The 24,738-nt window shown below is 38.2% G+C and overlaps 1 protein-coding gene and 3 pseudogenes across 2 annotated transcripts; all 4 read left to right on the forward strand.

Annotated features, from left to right (window-relative positions):
* Positions 1 to 53: 53 nt before the first annotated feature.
* On the forward strand, positions 54 to 3,758 carry LOC115666780 (putative disease resistance protein RGA4; annotated as a pseudogene).
* A 2,615-nt stretch (positions 3,759 to 6,373) lies between these two features.
* On the forward strand, positions 6,374 to 7,677 carry LOC115678573 (putative disease resistance protein RGA3; annotated as a pseudogene).
* A 1-nt stretch (position 7,678) lies between these two features.
* LOC115678698 (disease resistance protein RGA2-like) lies at positions 7,679 to 8,964 on the forward strand (annotated as a pseudogene).
* Positions 8,965 to 20,213: 11,249 nt separating this feature from the next.
* LOC115678697 (disease resistance protein RGA2-like) lies at positions 20,214 to 24,738 on the forward strand. Of its 2 annotated transcripts, none has more exons than XM_030602111.2 (2): positions 20,214 to 22,943; positions 24,453 to 24,738. In XM_030602111.2, exon 1 carries the CDS (start codon positions 20,340 to 20,342, stop codon positions 22,941 to 22,943), a length of 2,604 nt encoding a protein of 867 aa, XP_030457971.2. In that variant the 5' UTR covers positions 20,214 to 20,339; the 3' UTR covers positions 24,453 to 24,738. The 2 variants fall into 2 exon arrangements, with proteins under 2 accessions (XP_030457971.2, XP_030457972.2); XM_030602112.2 differs by having other exon boundaries at positions 24,458 to 24,738.

Genomic DNA, 24,738 nt, shown 5'->3' on the forward strand with positions numbered 1-24,738 from the left:
TAAATCCCGGGAAAAGGATCGAAAATTCAGACTGTTACAAAAAATAAGAAATATCTACTTGTCTTGGCTGACGTATGGAACAATCACCGTAGTAGATGGAAAGAATTCAGAGATTTGCTAAGTGTAGGAGCTAGTGAAAGCAAGATCATGGTGACAACACGCAGTTCAGAAGTCGCTTCTATAATGGGTACTCATCCCGCGCATAAACTAAAAGGTCTTTCTCATGAAGAATCTATGGCCTTGTTCAGAAAATGGGCATTCGATGAAAAGGTAAAGGAGCCTCACCCTAAATTCCTTGAGATTGGAAATGATATTGTTGAAAAATCACACGGAGTGCCTCTCCTTGTGAAAACTTTGGGGAGTCTACTTTACACAAAGGATGAAGAACGGTACTGGCAACATATAAGGGATAGTGAAACGTGGGAGCTAGTGGAAGTGAAAAGGGACATTATGCCGATACTTAAGCTTAGCTATGATCATTTACCATCCCACTTAAAACAGTGTTTTTCTGTTTTATCACTTTACCCCAGAGGATATAAGTTCAAGAGCCCTATTTTAGCTGCTTTATGGATGGCTTTTGGACTCATTAGTTCAACAAATAACAAACTAGCATTGGAAGATGTTGGTGTTGAGTATGTCACGGAGTTGTGGAAGAGATCTTTGATCCAAGAAGTTGAGGAGCTTGAATCATCGATAGTATTTAAAGTGCACGATCTGGTCCATTCTCTTGCAATGAGTGTGGCACAAAATGATTGTTCTATTGTTGGCTTAGATACTGCAGAGATTTCAGAAGGAATTCGGTACGTTTCACTATCTAGCACTCTATACTACAGAGTCTCAATGGCTTAGAACTTGCCAACTTCGAAGAGGCTGCGTGCAATCGAACTTCAATTTAAAGTTGATGATGGAGTTATTACTAAACAGTTTGCTAGAATATGCATATCAAAGTGTATCCTCTTACGGTATCTGAATTTGTCAGGGGGTACTTTTGAGGAGCTGCCAAGTTCAATATGCAACTTGAAGCAATTGTGAATTTTACTTCTCCAGAATATTAAGCGACCAAAGAAGATTCCAGATACCATTTGTGAGCTGCAGAGTTTGCTATACTTATCTCTTCTTGGTTGCTCCGAGCTAGACCATTTACCTAGAAATATGAAAAGGCTCGTCAGTCTTAAATATCTACATACAACAACAAAGTAGAATAGTTTGCAAGAAACTAGAATACAATACCTAGAAAATTTGCACTATCTAGGACTCAATCAATGCGAAAATCTCCAAGTTTTGTTTGAAGGTACTTGCCAACTGACTCGCCTTCGGAAGTTGGAAATTCGAAGTTGTGGGGGACCATTATCTCTGCCCTTTGGGGAATTAACCGCCCTAGAGCTCTTGGCAATTGTTAATTGCCGGATCATGTTGACCCAGGAGAATAAGTCCATTTCCTGGTTGAATCTTCGTACACTGGTAATTGTAAAGTTCGAGCAAGTGATGGAGTTGCTCCAATGTCTCGAAGGATCGGCTTGCACTTTGGAGGCCTTTTCAGTCTATGACTACCCGAGCTTGATGGCTGTACCTGAATGGCTACCCAATCATACACGTCTCAGATTAATTCGTTTGATTCGATGTCCCAACTTAGGGTGCGCATGAATACCATTCTGTGCCCCGGCGCTATTTCTGAACAGAAATGATTTTTTTTGATTCTGTGCCCGGAAACAATTTCTGAGTATTTAAAGGCGTTTGATAAACTGTCCAAAATTTCTATTCCTAGAGTAGAAAAGAACAGAAATGCGTTTGGTAACTACACAAAATTTCTGTTCCCAAATAATATTTTAATAATATTTTTGAATTGTTTAATTTTTTTTTTCTTTTTATTCATTTTTTTCTTTGGCCATGGCCGGTCGCCGGCGACCGGCCACAGCCCACGGCCGGCGAGGGCGTCACGGCCCTTGCCGGCCGCCGGCGGCGAGGCGAGGTCGCCCTCGCCGGCGAGGGCGAGGGCTGGACCCTCGCCCTCGCTCGGGCGAGGCCGCCTCGCCCGAGCGGCGAGGGTCCGGCCCTCGCCCTCGCCGGCGAGGGCGACCCTCGCCTCCGCCGGCGGCCGGTCGCCTGCGGCCAGCCCAGCCCAAGGAAGAAGAACACAAAAATAAGAAACGAAAAAAAAGAAAGAAAAGAAAAAAAACTGATTCTCAAAATTGTGCCGAGAAACAAGAAGCAACTTTTTTTTACTTCTTGTTTCTCTTCCAAAACTGTTTCTCGACACAAATTTTTGCAAAAATGTGCCAAGGAACAAAAAATTTACCAAACGCATTTCTGTTCCCAAACTATTTCTGGGAACAAAAGAACAGAAATTTTCACTATTTGGCACGTTACCAAACGAGCCCTTAGTGTCCATGCCGCAGGGAATCCGATCCCTTATTGCCCTAAAAGAATTGCTCATAGTGGATTGTGGTGAATTGAGCAAAAGATGCGAGCCTCAAACTGGCGAGGATTGGCATAAAATCGCTCACGTTCCTCGAATTACAATAGATCAGAAACAACTACAATGGAGAGATGATTGGGAGTCATCTATTTGCACCTCCCTTCATTTCTTCTTCTTCGTTCTTCAATGTAATAATAGCCACATACATATTTTTTTTCCTTCACTTGAAGAAAATTAGGATAAGAGAATAATGCATTATGCTCATTCACAATATTGACGACTTTTCCCAATTTCCCAGTTTCATGTGGCACATTGAAAGTAAAATATGATTCCCTACGAAGGAATCTCGTTGTCTCCTTTTCCTTGGAAATTGGAATCTGACGTTATGTTTTGAACGTGTACCCACTCTTTCGATGATTACTATTGCAGAAGGTTGAAGTTATTAGCCAAATGGAAACTTTATTCCGCCGTGTATGAAGTTGAAGAACATCATACGTTCGTACTCAATCACGATACCATCATCGGTGGTTGCTATTTTCAAACATAATGATCATTTAAAACCGATTTCTCATGTCAAATTATACTTGGGGGAAATTTCATTTCCCCAATACATTAGATAGCTGCTCTAGCTTAAAGTTGATAGCTCGGATATAAATTAGCGAATGAATTCGTCGCTGGTGTCCCAAAGGGACTAGTTAAGTTCCCACTTTTTCATATGACAATTGCTTTTGAAATATCGAATTCATTTTCACGATATTTTTTCATTCTTAAATGGAAACGTAAATAAAAAAAAAATTGGAAATTTTGAGGAACCAAATAAGGCATTAAATTTTCAAAGCACATTTAGCGAAGCTCCATAAGTACTTGGAAGCACTTTTCAATTTCATTTTCCTGAAAATAAATCATGTCATATCGACCCAATATGATTAGTATATAGCAAAATCGAAAGCTTTGCTGGTTCTCATCCAAACTTTTGGGACTTCTAAATTTCCGATTAACGAAAGTAAAAAAATATTTTTTTTGCTTTTCCACCTAATATTTAAAATTTGATTCAAAATTCAGAAAATTCAGCGAAAACTATATGCGAATCTACTTGCCGTCATTTTGTATTTATGATAGTTTCAGTTGATTTTAATTAACAAAAAGCCTAAGTGTCTTGTCATAGGTTTTTGGACTGAGCTATGTAGACTCTCCATTTTGATGTATCCCAGGAATAGTAAATTAAGATTTATTATTTGAGTACCATCAGCACAATGTTAAAAAATAATGTGTAGCATCAAATAGCTAAGCTCATTTCTTTTCTTTTTCTTTTCTGCTTTTGAGCACAGGTGAACTCCCGTGATCTATTTCCACACCATGTGAATCTCCGCAAAGATGTGGATGCTCAGCTAATCCTTCATCAATCTCTTTCATTTTCAGGGATGAAACACAACGGCTATTGATATTGTACTTTTCTCTTTCTTTCCTTGAATGAATTTTCTTTATGATTTGTTGGTGTTTGTATTACAAATTGCTCTATGAGAAAATACCTTACTCATAATGTATGAGACCAACTTTGGCATTATCTCCGTTTGAATTTTCTTATAACAACATTTATTTTTTATCCATGGTGTATGAAATCACGATTAGACCACTGAATTTTATTTTTGGTAAACTAGATTCAGATACTCCATCTTTTTGTAATTTATTTCTAGTCTATTTAAAGAGTTTCCTCGAAACAGTGCATTTAAAAGATTTTTCCCTTTTTGTTTTGCTTTAGTTGACTTTTACATAGGAATACTTTTTCCCCTTTTACTGGTAAGATCAGATCTTATGAACATGAATGCACAAAGGCTAACTGCATGAACAATATAAGCTTTTGTTATCTGTTCAAAGCCTTTGTCAGTTTTAGTCTCCCAAGTACATTTATTTAAATTCATGATTATGTATGCTATAGTTCCTCATAAGTTAAGCACCTCCTCAATCGATTAGATAACTACATTAGAGCGCACAAAACTACCCAAATTGAATATCATGAAGAAGAGAATGAGGTCGAGGGCGCTTAGTCTGTAAATTTAGCCAAGTTGGGATCATTCGAAGCTGAAATCTTTTTTTCAGCCAGAAAGTAGGAAACAAAAAGATAACCATTACTCATATATGTCCTAGAAGAATCAATGGTCGACTAACACCATATTAAATCCTTAATATTCTGTCAACTGCTTATAAAACAGAGTGATCCTTTTAGATGGAACGGTTTTTAGTATAGCCATTATGATCACCTACCAAAGACAAGACTACGTTGGCACTTGTTGTCTCGGTTCATGAAGCTTTCTTGATACACCCTACTATTTTTCTGATGGTAAGAAAAGAAAATGACCAAATCCATAATGGCAAAGCATTTCGACCAAATAAAAAAACATGGCAGAGTGTTATGAGCCAGCTTGGATTGCATGCCCTCCCATAATTGGAATGAAATGTTGACGCAAAACCATGCTCGCTGAGTTCGTGTACAACCACAAAAAGGTCTTCAGTATGCATTTCAGTATTAGATGTGAGATTTTGTGGGACTACTACCAATTGTTCTAACAGCTTAAACTGTTAGATGAATGCATATTTAATATTTGATTACTCTAACAATAGATATGCTTTTCCAATGATTTGAATCTAAAAAATCTCTTGAAAAACTCTGTAGAGACGCTATTAATCAAGGCTTGATTAGAGTTCAAAACTACAGTTAGATTTCTTGGACATGGAGCAATTGCAGACTCATTTAAGATATTTAATAAACGTTGAGAAGCTTTTCCTTGTGCTGGATGATGTATAAGACGACAGTTTACTGTAAAACTGGAACAAGATGAGAGACTTGTTCATGTTTGGCGCTAAGGGAAGTTTTCTAGCTGCGACAACCTGCAGTCACGAAGTCGCTTACCTAATGGGATTTGTATTAGCATTCAAGTTAAAAGGCCCTTCTTCTCTGGACACTCCCTTGTTTTTTTTTTCAGATAGCATTCGACCGCAGGCAACAAGATGCACGTTTGGTAATTGCAATCAAAATCGTCCACAAATGCAAGGGTGTTTATCTTGCTGGGAAATCTCTCAGGGGCTTAATTCCTGCCGAAAGCGACCGATTAACAATGCTGAGCATCGATAAGAGACACTAGCAGTGCGTGGGAATTGGCACAAAGACGAAACGACGTCCTTCGCTGCATAGATCTGCCGCACAGATCCTCGTCTTCCCATCCAGACCCAGGCCGCATAGATCCGCCGCACACCTGTCACCGTGTCGCTGCCCGACCATCGCCGTCACGAGGCCTCTCCATCACGCCTCCATCCGCATAGTTTGATGTCTAAACAATTTCATAAACGATGAAAATATTTCTTGTTTATTCATTTTTGTAAGCGATGCAAGCAATCATTTTTAGGTAGAGATTTATCAAATTATTCATTTTCTGCGAAACAAACGGAGCATTCATGTTGCTATGTTAATTTTGAATTTTTCTAAGCCAAGCAAACATTATAATTCTTGCTGCTGCTTTACATCAACATCTAAATCTTTATTAGTGTTTTTTTTTTCCTTCCATGTCCAGGATTTCTTGATTTTGTAGTTTGGGTAATTTATCCGTTGCTAGATTTTTTTTTTTTTTGGAGGAGGCGGGGGTGGTTGATGGCTGAGCAGTGGAGCAGGTAATTACCGAATGGACATGGATCAGCAATAGACGATTAGCAGCATATAATATACATTTTCTGACCGCTTAACATCTATGACATCCGCTGACCATGAATAATTAGCGGCCGACCGGGTATTATATTCAGGTCGTTTACCTTTCTTGACGTGGGATACTTCATTTTATATGGGACTACTGTTAATCTGAAACGTAGAAATTGAGACATTCTTGTTTAGACCATCAAATTTTACAAGCCAAACAGCCAAGAACCAATTTCCTCCGCCTTTTTAGCCCATCCCCTTCTCGGAAAAACATGGCAGAATCACTCCTTTTTATCATCGCAGAGGGGGTGCTTGGGAAGATAGCCTCCCGCACCCTCCAAGAAGCCGTAGCGATTTATGGCGTCGAGAACCAGATGAGCGAGCTTAGAGAGATGTTGACCGCCATTAAGGCGGTGCTGTTAGATGCGGAGGAGCAGCAGGCGAAGAACTACCGTTTGCAGGTGTGGTTAGATCGGCTTCAAAATGTGTTTTACGACGTGGAGGATGTGCTCGATGAACTTGAGTGCGAAGCCTTAAGGAAGCAGGTGATGAGTCGCTACAGGGCGTCAACAGAAAGGTGTGCAGCTTTTTTTCCCTCTGTAATCCACTAATGTTCCGTGCAAAACTCAGTCATAAAGTCAAGGAGATAAGGGAGAGATTGTCCAGAATTTCCACTGAAAAAGATCAATTCGATCTTAATGCGCGGAGTGCTGACATTGGTGTGCCACATACGCGATCAAGAGAGATGACTTACTCATTCGTAAACAAGTCGGATGTCTTCAGAAGAGATCTTGATAAAGAAAAGATAATTGAGTTGGTGTTGCGGCCAGTAGATGACAAAAACCTCTCGGTAATTCCCATTGTTGGAATAGGAGGTTTGGGCAAGACGACCGTGGCTAAATTAGTCTACAACGATGAAGGTGTGAAAGAGCAATTTAAGTTGCGAATATGGGTGTGTGTACCGGACGACTTCGATTTAAAGAAAACTATTGAAGGAATCATTGAGGATGCAATGGGTCAAAGATTGGGCAACTTTGATATTCAGCAGTTGCAAACTTATTTGCAAAACATCATCAAAGACAAGAAATATCTGCTTGTCTTGGATGATGTTTGGAGCAACGACCGCCGTAAATGGAAAGAATTGAGAGATTTGCTTAGTGTAGGAGCTAGTGAAAGCAAGATCATCGTGACAACGCGTAGTTCCGAAGTCGCTTCTATAATGGGTACCCATCCAACGCATAATATGAAAGGTCTTTCTCATGAAGACTCTATGGCATTGTTCAAAAAATGGGCATTCGATGAAAAGGAAAAGGAGCCTTGTCCCAAACTCCTTGAAATTGGAAATGATATTGTTGAAAAATCTCAAGGAGTGCCTCTCCTTGTGAAAACTTTGGGTAGTCTACTTTACACAAAGGACGAAGAATGGTATTGGAAGCATATAAGGGATAGTGAAACATGGGAGCTAGTGGAAGCAAAAAAGGACATTATGCCGGCACTTAAGCTTAGCTACGATCATTTACCATCCCACTTAAAACGATGTTTTTTCTGTTTTATCACTTTACCCCAGAGGACATAAAATCAAGAGCACTAATTTGGCTGATTTATGGATGGCTTGTGGACTCATTAGTCCGACACGGAACAAACTAGCATTCGAAGATGTTGGTGTTGAGCACTTCAAAGAGTTGTGGAAGAGATCATTGATCCAAGAAGTTGAGGAGCATGAATCTACATTAATATTTTTAAAGTGCACGATCTGGTCCATTCTCTTGCAATGAGCATGGCACAAAATGATTGTGCTATTGTTGGCTTAGACACTGTAAAGATTTCAGATGGAATTCGGCACGTTTCGCTCTTTAACAGTTCATTAAAGGGAATCTCAAATTTCGATGGAGTCCCACCTTTTCTAAGAAATCAAACTTCAAAGAGGCTACGTGCAATCAAACTTCAATTCAAAGTTGCCGATGGAGTTATTACTAAAGAGTTTTCGAAAATATGCATCTCAAAATGTAATTCCTTACGGTATCTGGATTTGTCGTTTGGTAGTTTTGAGGAGCCGCCAAGTTCCATATGCAACTTGAAGCGATTGAGAATGTTGTCTCTCCAGTATAATAAGCGATTGAAGAAGCTTCCAGATACCATTTGTAAGCTGCAGAGTTTGCTATACTTATCTCTTGTTGGTTGCTCACAGCTAGGCCATTTGCCCAAAAATATGAAAAGGCTCATCAGCCTTAGATATCTATACATAACAACAAAGCAAAAGAGTCTACAAGAAAGTGGAATACAATACCTGGAAAATCTGCACCTTTTGGGACTTGAAGGATGTGAAAATCTCGAAATTTTGTTTGAAGGTAGTTGTCAACTCACTCGCCTTCGAAAGTTGGAAATTTTAGATTGTGGGAGACCAATTTCCGTGCCTTTTGGGGAATTAATCGCTCTAGAGTGCTTGACAATTATTAAATGCCAGCTCGTGTTTACCCAGGAGAATAAGTCCAATTTTTCATTGAATCTTCGTTCACTGGTAATTCAAAAGTTCGAACAAGTAATGGAGCTACTCCAATGTTTCGAAAAATCGGCCTGCACTTTGGAGACCTTTTCTATCTATGACTGCCCGAGCTTGACGGTTGTACCTGAATGGCTACCTAATCATACACGTCTCAGATTAATTAGCTTGATTCGATGTCCCAACTTATCGTCCATGCCGCAAGGAATCCGGTCCCTTACTGCCCTAAAAGAATTGCGCATCGTACATTGTGGTGAACTGAGCAAAAGATGTAAGCCCCAAATTGGCAAGGATTGGCACAAAATCGCTCACGTTCCACGAATCAAGCTTGATCGGAAACAAGTACGATGGACAGATGATTAGGTACGCATCTATTTTCACCTCCCTTCATTTCTTCTTCGTTCTTAAATATAAGAATAGCCCATATATTGACAGTCCCTCCTTATATTTTTTATTTTCTGACTTCCTCACTTGAAGAACTTAGGATAAGAGAATAATGCAGTATGATAATTCATTATACTGACGACTTTAACTATATATTTGGACAACTTTTGACAAATCCCAATTTCCCAATTTCATGTTGCACATTGAAAGTAAAACTCGATTCCCTCGGATGGAATCTCGTATTCTCCTTTTTACTTGGAAAGTGATTATTATTGCAGAAGGCTGAAGCTATGAATCAATTGGAAATTTTAATTCCGCCGTCTATGAAGTTGAAGGACATCATACATTCATATTCAATCATGATACTATCATCGGTGGTCATTGTTCAAATTACACTTGAACTCACTTAATGATCACCCAATTTCATTTCCCCAATACATAAAAAAGCTGCTCTAGCCAAAGTTGATAGTTTGAATATAATTTATCAAATGAATTTGTTGCAAGTGTCCTAAAAGGACTAGTTAGGTTCATTAACTATATCGAAGGAAATCGTGAAATTTTTTGGAAATTTATTGAAGAAATTGCACTTGAGTACATGCTTATGTTCCACCGAAATTGCCTTAGCTGAAAATGGGGTGGAAATAGTGCTGCCCTTTTTTATTAACAAAAAGCCTTAGTGTATGTGTCATGCATAGGTTTTTAGATTAGGGCTATATGTAGACTCTCTATTTTTTATGTAACCTAATAATAGAAAATTAAGATTCATTATTTGAGTACTATTAGCACACTGTTTAAAAATAATATGAACCATCAAACAGGTAAGCGCTTACCCATAGTGTGTAACATATAAAAAGTATGGTTTCCACATGTTATTTTGGATATATGTCCCTTCGAGTGATGATATTATTTTTAAAGAAAAAGAAATTCCGAAACAATATTTACACTCATTTTTATACAAAACAACAACTCCTACATCGGTTTTTATTGAAAGAAATTGTACACACATATCTTGGTAAATAGAATATCTAAGAATGACTAATTCGCATGGCACCACAATAATTGCCATAATACTGTGTTATAGATATTCCAAGCTCATTTCATTTTTTTCTTCTTGTGAGCACAGGTGAACTACCATGATCTATTTGCCATGTCATGTGGATCTCCGTAAAGAATTGGACGTGCGCTCATCTAATCATTCAGCAATCTCTTTCATTTTCAAGGATGAAAACATGGCCATTGATATTGCACTCTTTTCTTTCCTTGAACGAGTGTTGTTCTTTATGAATTGCTTGTATTTGTATTACAAATTTCTCAATGGAGAAAATACTGTATTCGTATTGTATGAGACCACATAGAGCATTATCTATATTTGAATTTCCTTAGAACACTATTTATCACAACACATCACCGAATCTTATTTTTTGTAAATTAAAGTTAGTTACTTGGTTTTTCTATAATTTTTCTCAAGACTTTTAAAGAGTTTCTTCAAAACAATGCATTTGAAAAACCACATTGATTTTTCCTTCTTTAATTTGTTTTACTTCACTTCTAAATAGAAGGATGATTTTTTCCAGTTTTGCTATTAAGACCGGATCTTATGAAAAAATAATGCACAAAGGCTAATTGCATGAACAATATAAGTTTTTGGTATCTGCTCAAAGCCTTTGTAAGTTTCAGTCTCCCAAGTACGTTCGTTTGAACTCATGATTATATATGCTATAGTTCCTCATAAGTTCCTCAATCGATTTGATAACTCCACCAGAGTGCACAGAACTGCCCAAATTGGATATCATGAAGAAGAGAATGAGATTGAGGGGTCTTAGTCCGTAAATTAGCCAAGTTGGGATCATTCAAAGCTGAAATCATTTTTCAGTCGGAAACAAAAAGATAACCATTGACTCATATGTCCTAGAAGAACCAATGGTCGACTCGAACCATATTAAAACCATAATGTTTTGGCAATTGCTAATAAAACAGAATGATCTAGAACGTTTTTCACTATAGGCATTCGTCATCTGCGGTTCATGAGCTCTCCTGGTGCCCCACACTGTTTTTCCAATGGCAAGAAAAAGAATGGCCAAATGATCCTTTTCGACATCGCAGAGTGTGCCGAGCCAGCTTGGATCGCATGCCCTCCCATAATTGGGATGGGATGGAAAGGCAAACCGTGCTCGCTAAGTTACGCTAAAATTTTATCAGATGGGCATTCGACTGCAAGCAAGAAAATGCAAGTTGGGCGATTGTAGTCAGAATCGTCAACAAATGCAATTGCTGTGAAATCTCTCGGGGGCTTACTTCATACTAAAAGCGACTAATCAACAATACTGGGCAGCGATAAGAGACAATGGCAGTGTGTGGGAATCGGTACAAAGACAGAGCGACATCCTTCCTGCGCTCAAACTAGTGACAACGATTTGCCGCACCAAATGAAAAGATGTTTTTCATTTTGATTCGTGTTTCCCAAAGATTACTGGCACACCTGCTCTCTTCTGAGCAATCTTTGGAACACATGTGGACTAATACTTCCGTCGAGCGAAAACCAAGCACCGCAAGAAGTTGGCAAAGATCATGTCAAAAAGAAGCTGAGGAGTACGTTGAGTCTGTGCTACTCAAAATGCACGATCCAGTGTACAGTCTTGCTTTATCAGTGGCACGGAGTGAGCATTTGACATTAAATTCAAACATTAAAGCCTCGTTTAGTTCAATGGACAAGGAATCCATCAAAGGATTTCCGTTCCAAGCAATCACATCCCATGAGTTTACATTCTTTTCTTATTGTTTTGAGCGGAAATTTTCAAGCTTTTGGTCTTTCCAGGAAAACACATCACAACCATTGAACACTGAATGGTTGACAGAGACGTTTGTCGCAGTGCTCGGTCGTGCGAAGAGGAAAAAGCAGTGACGTCGACGGTGGCAGTGGCTGCGGCTGCGGCTGCGGCACTGGTGGTGGTGGCCGCGACTCGCCACATCCCACATAAATGATATTTCCAGCAGATTAGCTACGCGTCCATGGGTTACAATCTTCTACCCCCAGACGATTACCAATTCTGGGACCGTAGATCCAACGGCGTCAAAAGTATGAACCGTCTTTCATTTCCCCTATATCTCTTGAAGCATTTCCACGGCCTTCTTCATTGGATGATCTTCAAAAAGAGATTGGACACCTTGGGCTTTGCTTACTAAATGGGTCGAGTGAGGTAGAACATGAATTTCTACTACTTCCTCGAATAAAATGCTCAAAAATTTCTCCACTTATTTCCAATTTTCAATCTCATTGTTTCCTTCTCTTAAGCCAACTTCCTTCTTGCTCCATTATCCCATCAAAGTTAGTTTTCTTCATTGTCTTCTGAATCAAAAGGGTTAATTCATGGCAGTGAGTACTAAGGAAAATGAACATTAAAGATTTTGATTACATCGACGAAGTTAACATCTAAAGCATTTGAAATTAAATTAAAAGACCATAACTTATTAAATCATTTGGAACAAGTACCCGCCTTAACTACTTCATCGCTTTTCTATTTTTATAGAAAAGGAGGAAGAAAACGAAAAGAATCCAGGAAATACCCTGATTTGTAACAGTTTTCAGTGTACTTTAAGGAAAATAATTAAATAACAAAAGTGACTCATTTTCTAGCCAAGTCGATATCATTGGTAACAGATATAGTTTTTGAGCTCGAAAGTAGGAAAACAAAAAAGATAACTATTAACCCATGTGTCCGAGAAGACTCAATGGTGGGCTGGCACCATACTTAATGTTCGGTCCATTGCTTATGAAATAGAATGATGCTTTCAGACGGTTGGAACGGCTTTTAGTATAGCCATTAGGATCGCCTGCCAAAGACGAGACAGCGTTGGCATTCGTTTGCAATTCGTGAAGCTGTCTTGATACTCCGACATCAGAATATGGGGATGCATTATCGATGATTTGATCTAAAGAAAATTCTTGAAAAAAGTCTCGAGGCACGCTACCAAATCAAGGCCTGATCAGATAATCAGCCAGTCAATTAGATACCTTGGTTCAACCAAAAAAAAAAAATACTTTGGACCTTGGACATTGAGCGACATTTGAGATATTTCAACTGTTTGGCCAACGACTATCGGGTCGCTATCTAATTCGGATTAAGTTCGCCAGAGCAGTTCAACCATAATATATTTTGGCATCTCTTAAAGCTCTCTTCTTCGGAGAAGCATCATATACAACAAGTGGGATGCGTCTCGTAAAAGCACGTGTTATGTGGTGGGCCTGAAGTGAACATAAAAGCCGTGGGGAAGGCAGAAATGACCACCAAATCGGCACAATGAAATTTTCTTTAATTTATGCCCGTCTTTTATAGCTGATGTTGTGCTTTGTTATAGTTTCATCAACCAACCACCCTCAAAAACCCCATAAAAAAAGGAAAAAAAAAAAAGACAGAAGCTTGTGATATTTGTTAGTGTTAAATTGCTGATCAATTTTTTTCTTTACTAGAGTTTCCTAGATTTTTCTCTAACCTACAAGTTTCTAGAAGTCCCTAGGTGAACTCTTGCGGTACTTAAGATAAGATTAGGGACGAACTTTGGTGGGAAAATAGGTTTCTTCCCTTTCTTAGAACTCTTTTGGTCCATCTCATTTATGATTGTTTTCCAGCAGACTAATTCAAAGGACGGGAAGCGAATCACACGACATTTAGTAACTTTAAGCGCAATCGAGCCGAGGCTTTGATTTTTTGCACCGTCTTCGCATCAATGAGTTACATGTCTAGTAGATGAATAATTACTCCGAGATTTGCGGTGTTGCTGTGGAAGAGTTTAATTTTTCCAGCTGACTAGTTCAAAGGTCAATGACTAATATTTCTTGTCTACTGCCTCAAGAGACTTTCCAATTATGTTCTCCATAAGTCGAGTACTCGCTCCGTTCTATCCTGTATAGTGATGCTCGATGCTCGAGCTTGTTTTTTTATGCTGTCAATGATTTTGTTGGTGTCTGTCTTTTTCTTAGATTAGGCTGTACATAATTTTGTGTTCAGGTGCTTGCTTATGTCTCTCAAGTCCATGAGATCGAGCTTCCACGAAAATTAGTCGACCATGAAACTCTAACACTTGATTTGATAGGGAAAATTGTTCAAAAAGTCCTAAACTTATTACATTTTTGCCAATTCAATAATAAACATTTCAATTTTACCAATTGAGTCCTAAACCTTTTCGCTTTTATCAATTCAGTCCATCTTGTTAATTTTGGCCAGAAATCATTGAACGTGGATGCCGGTCGGCCTACATGGCGCTGGCATGGTTAATTTTTAATAAAATTTTAATATCTTTCGAATTTTTTTATTTTTTATTTTTCTTTTCTATTCTATTTCCTTTTTCTTTTATTTTTCCTCCCCTTCCTCGTCTTCTAGCTTGTTGTCGGGCCTCGGCAACCAGCCAAACGACCTCGGGCGAGCCTCTTCCCCGCCAGCCACTAGTCAGGGCAAGCCTCGTCGGCCCCAAGCAAGGCTCAGCCTTACCATGGCTAAGGAAGGCCAACCTCACCGGCCATCGCAGCTGAGGCTCGGCAATCGGATGGAGGAGGAAGAAGGGGAGGAAAAAAAAAAGAAAGAAAAGAGAAAGAAGAAAAGAAAAAATAAAAAAAAAATTGAAAAATATTAAAATATTATTAAAAATTATTTACGTCAGCGCCACGTATGCCGGCTAGCGTCCACATCAGTAATTGTGGCTGGATAGACTTAATTGGCAAAATTAAAATGTTTAATAATGAATTGACAAAAATATAATAAGTTTCGGACTTTTTGAACAATTTTCCTTGATCTAGTATAAGAAATCTTAAAAAAGAGTTCTCCGTTTAACTTCGATATTGCAATTCAATTCCATTATTGCGGAGCTCCCTACTAGATTTCTTATGGAACCGAGGAGCCACTGTAATATGTATGTGAATGTTTGAGCTTAGTTATCTAGACCTATCAAACGTGTTTATCATATCGGATTTGGAGGGTCGAAAATGGGCCCGACCTAAATCAATCCATTTTTTATGCAATAAAATTTTAGCGACTCGTTCTCGAATAGCTCGCGGCTAAATGCACTTGCCATGATTCTGACCCATAATTTCCATAAGTAGTTTCATATTATTACTTTCAAAGATAAATAAAGAATCAATGCATAGTATCAAAGGACAATGACTAGACTACAAAGAACCACACCACAGAGAAAGAGCTTCAAAAAATAATTATGCCTCGAATTTTGTTTGAATCATAAAAATCTGAAAAAAGTGGGAGTTTGATTCCCCGCAAGAACATTAGTGAGTAATCAAGTTCGAATGAGTACAAAGTGTCAAATGACGTAACAGAAAAACCAAAGTACAAGAAATTACACGTGATTAATTAATCTAAATTTCATGCGATAGCCTCGGTAAGAAACCGGATTAGCAAATAGCAATTTTCTTCTTATATAGGATCAAATCGTTTTTTATATTGCCTTTTCTAATCAAATGAACAAACATGATGAAAGGGCCACGAAATGGCCGACCCAACATCTGACAGTGGAGGAACGTGGGAAAAAACGTCGGGCTCTCTCTCTGTCTCTCTAGAATTGGACAACACAACCAATAAAGTGGGAAGGTAAAAGTGAAAAGAATATTCCTACTGAAGAAAAAATATTATTTTTTTGACTATACTCAAAACTTTATTGCAAAAAAGAGCAAATGACAACATGTTGAGTGTTCGAATCCCGGGTGACGCTACTGAAAAGGGCACTCTTCCTCTCGCAAAAGGTTGAGTGTTCGAATCCCGGGTGCCGCAGGGTGACTTAACCGGTGCACGTGTGTGGTGGCTAGCACGTGTCGCCCCCAGGGTTTACCTCCCGGCTGTCGGTCGTGCGGGGTTCCCTGGGTTATCAAAAAAAAAAAAAAACAACATGTTGTGCCAATAGATGATGCCCTGCCAACTTTTTCTCACGATGAGCGTATATCCAGTGTCAATATACTGCTATTTTCATGTGGGGCCAATCCAAATTCCATAAAAAGTCTATGAACCTGTGCCGAAAGTCCAAAAAGTTTTTAACAATTGTTTCCTAATTTTATATTTCGTCAGTTGATAATGATACTTCTTTTTGCTTGGAATCGTGTTTAATGTTTTTTTATTATTATTTTGTTTCCTTTTGGGATTATGTTAACGATTATTGTTTGAATAATCAATCCCGACTTTACATGAAAATCCCACGACAATAGTCATAGATTGGGGCGAAATTTAGCAGCTACAATGGATTTTGGCTCGCATTCCCAAACCAACATTGAGCAATTTCTATTGCTTGCACTACTATGGATGTAACATGTATATTTTATAGTGTGAGTGACCACTGCACATTAGAAACTTTAAGCTTTAGAAAAGGCGACATCAGAAATTTTAACAAAACTTGTAAGTATATAACTTTTCATTTGAGTTGCAGCTAATACCTAGGAATCCGCAATGGGATGACCACTTTCATTTTCATTTGGTTGCAAGCATAGAACAAAGTAAAGCTATTGGAATCTGGGTAAATTTATTTCAGCTCCTTGAATTAATAACACATGACTAAATAAATATCTGAGCGTCAAGATTTAGCTAAATCACAAATAGAATCCCCACATTAGCCTCGCACTTTCCACAAAGTTACGCATCCATCAAAACCCTAGTCAACAACCTTGTCTCTTCTTCTCTTCGTATGCGGAGTTCTGCAGGGACAGCAAAGTTCATTTCAATCTTATTATACTAAAATTATCCAAGGCAAGATAACCGATAAATTGCACTACGAATCATGTATCGTATGTAGGGAATGCGATTGAGTTCAACATTTTTCAATTGGTTCAATCAAGCTCTATACCTTAAAATTTCAATCGAGACCCAAACCTTTCAATTAATTCAATCAAGTCATAAACTTTTATAGTAAAGTACAAATAAGTCGTAAAATTAAGTTAAAATGTGCACTTTAAATATGCCGCATAAGCACTTTTGGATGATTCATATAGGCAATTTAGGTACTTTTCATTAATAGGACATGTTTGCACTTTTTAAGAGAAATTTTAGGATTTAATTGAACCACTTGAGTGATTTAAGACTTGCATTCCATACACAAGGCTTATGACTTCCCGTGCACTTTTCACTTGCAAAGTATATAGTAAGATCTCTTGATTAACTTACTCATGGTATTACCCACCTTGACTTGAGCATGCTTACTATTGAAATTTGCATAACAAACGATAACGTGACACCCAAAGCACCTCTTATGAGTAGGTTCAATTTATAATTTGTTACTTTAAATGCTCTCTCCTTGTTCGGTCTAAACTTTATTCCATTCCCGTTTCTTGTGCTATTCTAGAAACTTGCCACGAGTCCCAACTTGTCGAATCTCTTGACCCCGATGACCACTCTCTGCGCTCATTAGGTTGGGTCTTAATGATCTCGTGTATTCCTCTCCCCATTGGCTAAGTTTGTAAAAGAAGCATTCAAAGTGACAAATCGAGATTGTGATCATTTGATAGAGGGTCTCACTTATGAATAATTTAGAAAAATTATCAATTTAGTCTTAAATCTATTGTACAGTTTTTAATGTGGTTCAAATTTTCAATTATTCCAATGTAAATTCTAAATCTTAGAGGAAAAGTTCAATGTAATCCTCCCGACGAAGACTCACTTGAAATTGTTGATATTACGGTCTAGTTATTGCCAGCTAATCAGCGATTCAACGTGAACAATTTCACTAAAAAACGATGCCATTTTACTTATTTTGTTTCTTTTTGTCCTCTACTGTTCGTCTTCAATCTCCAGAGCAGACGAGCCAGATCTGGGTTGATCCAGTCCGCCAGCTTCCAAGCTGGGCCGCTCCGCTCTAGCATCTCCTTAATCTCGTCCATCGAACCCTCAGTGACGAGCTAAACAGATCTGGGCCTTGAGCTCCATGCCGTCGATGCCGCGAAGAAGCTCAAGCCAGGGCTCGAGTTCGACCCTGCGGCAGAGGTCGAGCTACCAAATCTGGGTCTCGAGCTCAACTCTGGTCGAATTAAAGAGATCAGAGACCAGTTTACAAAGAGGGGTAGAGAGAGGGGGATTGCAGAGGCCAACATCTTGAAAGATCAATCGGTGTGAGATCTCTATCAGATCGCCTTCTCTCCCTCGAACTGAAGTATTTTTGTTGTCTCCATTAGATATGAATGGGAAGGACAATGTCTGGAAGGAGCCAACGCGCACCACAGAAAGCTTCAGCGTAGTTTTACTCGTTTACGGGAAAATGATACAAATGGTCCTGAATTTTAGCCTAATATGCAATGTGAATCATGAACTTTAGCTCAACGTAGTTCCTGAACTTTTAATTTATTCAATGTGGTCCCTGAACTTTTGGTACCTGTTTAAACTAGTCCTTGGACTATATGAAAATGTTCAATATTGTCTCTGAACTTAAATTAATGAAAGATTAATATTGAATATTTTCATATAGTTTAAGGACTAGTTTGAACATATATCAAAAGTTCAGGAAACACATTGAATAAATTAAAAGTTCATAAATCACGTTACATTTTGGGCCAAAATTCATGGACTATTCGTGTCATTATCTCCTCATTTATCGCTTTGACCGCTCTAGGGGTTATCCAAAATTTCATGTGTTGACTCAAGATGATTGTGCTGTTCAATCGTCATGACGTCGTCCGCCTTGGGTTTTATCTTATGCCTCTCCATTTAGCTGACATGATTCTTGCACCACTAAATTGAAGGCTTTGATTTGTGCCTTAAGAATTACGGACAATTAGTTGGAGTTATTGGCATGTCTGCTGCCCAGACCATCCAGGTTTTTCCATTGACTCAAAAGAGTTTTACTTTGAGTAAAGAAAAACAGAGAAAAGGAAAAAAAAAAAACAGAGGACAAAAAAGGAAGGTGAACAGTACCAATTCATAAGATGACCAGAAATCAGGAGAAACGAAAAGAAAGAAAAAAGAAAAAAATCAGAAAAATCAAAATATTTAAAACATCTCAACGTCAAATCGCTAATCGTGCCATGTAGTACAGTCAGCAGTGCCTGAACCATCATGTCAAAACTTTCAAGTTAAAATTGACCAAAAATATTACATCAAATTTTCCCATGAAAATTTAGGACTATATTAGGATAATTTCAAAAGTTTATGACTACGTTCTAATTCATGTGATAAGTTTAGTACTATTTTTTTTCCTCCCATTATAACGTGTAAAACAAAACTAGTAAAGTAATAAATATTCACGTGAAGTATGATATGCACATGAGGTGAATTCCTAAAAAACCCTCCAACTTTAGGTCAAGTTTTAAATTTGCCCCGAACTTTTTTTGTCTCGGAAAAAACCCCAAACTTTAGGTCTAATCTCAAATCCGCCCCGAACTTTTTTTTGTCTCAGAAAAAAATCCCAAACTTTAACTTCAGTCCTAAATCTACCTCGAATTTTGTTTTGTGTAAAAAAAACATACCATGTGATCTAGTCCCAACATGACGTGGCACTTCCATGTAGATAACAAACCCACATCAGCAAAGTAATGAGGCGATAGGTACTGGCTGACATCGCATTTCTACTTCGATAACAAATCCAACCCAATAAAAATTATTGAAATTCTCTAAAATAAAATTATTCTAGGATATGAAAGTTAGGGACGATAACAAATCCACCCCAAAAACCTTTTTTTTAATTTAAAAAAATCCAATTTTTAGGTTCAATCCAAATTTATCCCAAACTTTTCTTTGTCTAAAAGAAAGCCCCATTACTTTGTTGATGTGGATTTGTTATCAACGTAGATGTGCCACGTCAAGTTGGGACTGGATCACGAGGGTATATTTTTGAAAATAAATTGAATTTTGGTGATTTTTTGTGCACAAAACAAAATTTGGGACGGATTTAGGACTAGACTTAAAGTTTGCGATTTTTTCTAAGACAAAAAAGGTTCGGGACAAATTTGAAACTGGATCTAAAGTTTTGGATTTTTTCTAAGACAAAAAAAAGTTCGGGGTAAATTTGGGATTCGACCTAAATTTGGGATTTTTTAGGAAATTAGGCCTATACAAACGTCATTGAACGGCCATTATAGAGTCGTGACAAGGCATCTTTAGCTGTAACGTACATGGATTAACAATAAACAATTAGCAATATATGATATACATTTTATGATAGTTGTCCATATCCCTTCACCAATAATTAGCAACCTACAGTGTTTTTTATATTCAGGTCGTTCCCATCATTGACGGGGAATCGTTGTTTTTATATGGGATTAATGTTAATCTGACATGTAGACAGGGAGACACTCTTCTTTAGACCATCAGGCTCTCAAGCCAAATAGCCAAGAATCAATTTCCTCCAGCTTTTTGGCCCATTCCCTCCGTCGGAAAGACATGGCAGAATCACTCCTTTCCGGCATCGCGGAGGGGGTGCTTGGGAAGATAGCCTCCCGCGCCCTCCAAGAAGCCGTCGCGATTTATGGTGTTGAGAACCAGATTAGCGAGCTCAGAGAGACGCTGACTGCCATCAAGGCAGTGTTGCTGGATGCGGAGGAGCAGCAGGCAAAGAACCACCGCTTGCAAGTGTGGTTAGATCGGCTTCGAGATGTGTTATACGATGCGGAGGACGTGCTAGATCAAGTCGAGTGCGAAGCCTTAAGGAAGCAGGTGATAAGTCGCTACGGGGGCACCAAAGAGAAGGTATGCCGCTTCTTTACCCTCTCTAATCCACTAATCCTCCGTGCAAAACTCAGTGATAAGGTCAAGGAGATACGTGAGAGATTGTCCAGAATTTCCACTGAGAAAGATCAATTTGATCTTAATGTACAAAGTGCTGGCAATGATGTGGCACATACCCGATCAAGAGAGATGACTTACTCATTCGTAAACAAGTCGGATGTCGTTGGAAGAAATATTGATAAAAAAAAGATAATCAAGATGTTGCGGCAAGTAGATGACAAAAACCTCTCAGTGATTCCTATTGTTGGATTAGGAGGTTTGGGCAAGACGACTCTGGCTAAATTAGTGTACAATGACGATAGTGTGAAGGAGCAATTTGAGATACGAATATGGGTGTGTGTACCTGAGGACTTCGATTTAAGGACAATTGTTGAGGAAATCATTAAAGATTCAACTCATCAAAGTTTGAGTAACTTTGGTATTCAGCAGTTGCAAACTCTTGGTATTCAGCAGTTGCAGACTCATTTGCAAAACACCATCAAAGACAAGAAATATCTACTTGTCTTGGATGACGTATGGAGCAACGATCGCTGTAAATGGAAAGAATTGAGGGATTTGCTAAGTGTAGGAGATAGTGAAAGCAAGATCATTGTGACGACACGTAATTCAGAAGTCGCTTCTATAATGGGTAGTCATCCGGCGTATAATCTAAAAGGTCTTTCTCATGATGACTCTATGGCCTTGTTCAAAAGGTGGGCATTTGATGAAAAGGAAAAGCAACCGCGTCATGATCTCCTTAAGATTGGAAATGACATTGTTAAAAAATCCCGAGGAGTACCTCTCCTTGTCAAGACATTGGGGAGTCTACTTTACACAAAGGATGAAGCACAGTATTGGGAGCATATAAGGGATAGTGAAACATGGGATCTAGTAGAAGCGAAAAAGGACATTATGCCGGTACTTAAGCTTAGCTATGATCATTTACCATCTCACTTAAAACGATGTTTTTTAGTTTTATCACTTTTCCCCAGAGGACATGAAATCAACAGCACTAATTTGGCTGAATTATGGATGGCTCTTGGACTCATTAGTCCAACAAGGAACAAACTAGGATTGAAAGACGTTGGTGTTGAGTACGTCAAAGAGTTGTGGAAGAGATCTTTGATCCAAGAAGTGGAGGAGTTGGACTCAAAGTTTATATTTAAAGTGCACGATCTGGTCCATTCTCTTGCAATGAGTGTGGCACACAATGAGTATTTTATTGTTGGCTTAGATACGGCAGAGATTTCAGAAGGAATTCGGTACGTTTCGCTCTCTAGCACTTCGTTAGAGGGAATCTCAAACTTCACCGGAGTCCCACCTTTTTTGAGAAAGCCAACTTCAAAGAGGCTGAGGACAATCTTTTTTCAATACAAAGTTGGCAATGGTGTTATTACTAAAGAGTTTGCTAGAATATGCATCTCAAAGTGTAACTCCTTACGGCATCTGGATTTGTCAAGTGGTAGTTTTGAGGAGCTGCCAAGTTCCATATGCAACTTGAAGCAATTGAGATCACTACTTCTCAACGACAATAAGCGATTGAAGAAAGTTCCAGACACCATTTGTGAGTTGCATAGTTTGCTAACCTTAAGTTTTAATGGGTGCTTAGAGCTAGCCCATTTACCAAAGAATATGCAAAGGCTCGTCAATCTTACGTATCTATATGTAACAACAAAGCAGAAGAGTTTGCAAGAAAATGGAATACAATACTTGGAAAATTTGCACTTTTTGGGACTCGATGGATGCGAAAATCTCGAAGTTTTGTTCGAAGGTACTTGCCAACCGACTAGCCTTCGGAAGTTGGAAATTGTGAATTGTGGGAGACCCATATATGTGCCTTTTGGAGCATTAATTGCCCTAGAGTTCTTGGCAATTATTGACTCCCATCTCATGTTTACCCAGGAGTCCAATTTTCCGTTGAATCTTCATGCACTTGCAATAAAAAATTCCGAACAAGTAATGGAGCTGCTCCAATGTCTCGAAGGATCGGCTTGCACTTTGGAGACCTTTTCTGTCTATGACTGCCCGAGCTTGACGTCTATACCTGAATGGCTACCCAATCATACTTGCCTCAGATTAATTCGCTTAATCGGATGTCCCAACTTATCGTCCATGCCGCAAAGAACCCGGTCCCTTAGTGCCCTAAAAGAACTGCACATCATACATTGTGGTGAACTGAGCAAAAGATGTAAGCCCCAAATCGGCAAGGACTGGCACAAAATTGCTCACATTCCTCGAATCAAACTTGATCGGAAACGAGTACGATGGACAGATGATTAGGTACGCATCTATTTGCTCCTCCCTTCATTTCTTCTTCGTTGTTAAATGTAAGAATAACCATATATATTGAGAGCCCCTCCTTACAAATATTTTTCCTGACTTCCTCACTTGAATAAACTAGGATAAGGGAACAATGCAGTATGCTCATTCATGTGGCACATTGAAAGTAAAACTTGATTCCCTCCGATGGAATCTCGTATTCTCCTTTTACTTGGAAAGTGATTATCATTGCAGAAGGCTGAAGCTATCAATTAATTGGAAATTTTAATTCATCCGTATATGAAGTTGAAAGGACATCATACATTCATACTCAATCATGATATTATCATCGGTGGTCGTTGTTCAAATTACACCTGAACTCACTTTATGGTCACCTAATTTCATTTCCCCAATACATAAAAAAGCTGCTCTAGCCAAAGTTGATAGTTTGAATATAATTTATCAAATAAATCTGTTGCAAGTGTCCTAAAAGGACTAGTTAGGTTCATTAACTATATCGAAAAGAAATCGTGAAATTTTTGGAAATTTATTGAAGAAAATGCACTTGAGTACTTGCTTATGTTATTTTGAGTCTATACGTTTAATTCGAAAACAGTTTCCTTCATTTCAATTTGACAATTTTTTTGAAAAATCAAATGCATTTTCGCAATATTTTTTCATTCTTACATGGAAAAGTAAATAAAAATTTTGGAAACTTTGAGGCACCAGATAAGGCCTTAAATTTTCGAAACGCATTCAGCGGAGCTCTATAAGTACTTAGGAACATTTTTCAGTTTCTTTTTCCCAATAAATAAACCATGTCATATGGACCCAATATTATTAATATATAGTAAATTGAAAGCTTTGCAGTCTTCCTTCAAGCATTGCAGGTTCTCAACCAAACTTTTAGGACTTGTTTTATTTCCCATTAAGCAAAAGTAAAACGTAAATTTTTGCTTTTTCACTAAACTTTAAAATATTATTCGAATTTCAGAAAATTATGAGAATATTATACGTGAATCTACTTGCCGACATTTTAAACTTTATCAAAGTTTCAGGTGTTTTTTATTAACAAAAAGCGTTAATGTCTGTGTCATAGGTTTTTAGATTAGGGCTATATGTAGACTCTCCATTTTGATGTAACCTAATAATAGTAAATTAAGATTCATTATTTGAGTACCATTAGCACACTGTTTAAAAATAACATAAACCATCAAACAGGTAAGCGCTTACCCATAGTGTGTAACATATAAAAAGTATGGTTTCCACATGTTATTTTGGATATTTGTCCCTTTGAGTGATGATATTATTTTTAAAGAAAAAGAAATTCAGAAACAAGAACACCAAAATTTACACTCATTTTTATACAAAACAATAACTCCTACATCGGTTTTTATTGAAAGAAATTGTACGCACATATCTTGGTAAATAGAATATCTAAGAATGACCAATTCGCATGGCACCACAATAATTGCCATAATACTGTGTTATAGATACTCCAACCTCATTTCCTCTTTTTCTTCTTGTGAGTGCAGGTGAACTCCCATGATCTCTTTGCCATGTCATGTGGATCACCGCAAACAATTGTATGTGCACTCATCTAATCATTCGCCAATCTCTTTAATTTTCAGGAGGAAACCATGGCCACTGATGTTGTACTCTTTTCTTTCCTTGAATCAGTGTTGTTCTTTATGATTTGCTTGTGTTTGTATTACAAATTTCTCAATGGAGAAAATACCTTATTCGTATTGTATAAGGCCAACTGGAGCATTATCTATATGTGAATTTCCTCAGAACATTATTTATCTTTCATTCA

The sequence above is a fragment of the Syzygium oleosum genome, unplaced genomic scaffold (assembly GCF_021117445.2).
Source record: "Syzygium oleosum isolate NSW1041296 unplaced genomic scaffold, Sole_v2.1 Sole_v2.10, whole genome shotgun sequence".
Taxonomy (NCBI): Eukaryota; Viridiplantae; Streptophyta; class Magnoliopsida; order Myrtales; family Myrtaceae; genus Syzygium; species Syzygium oleosum.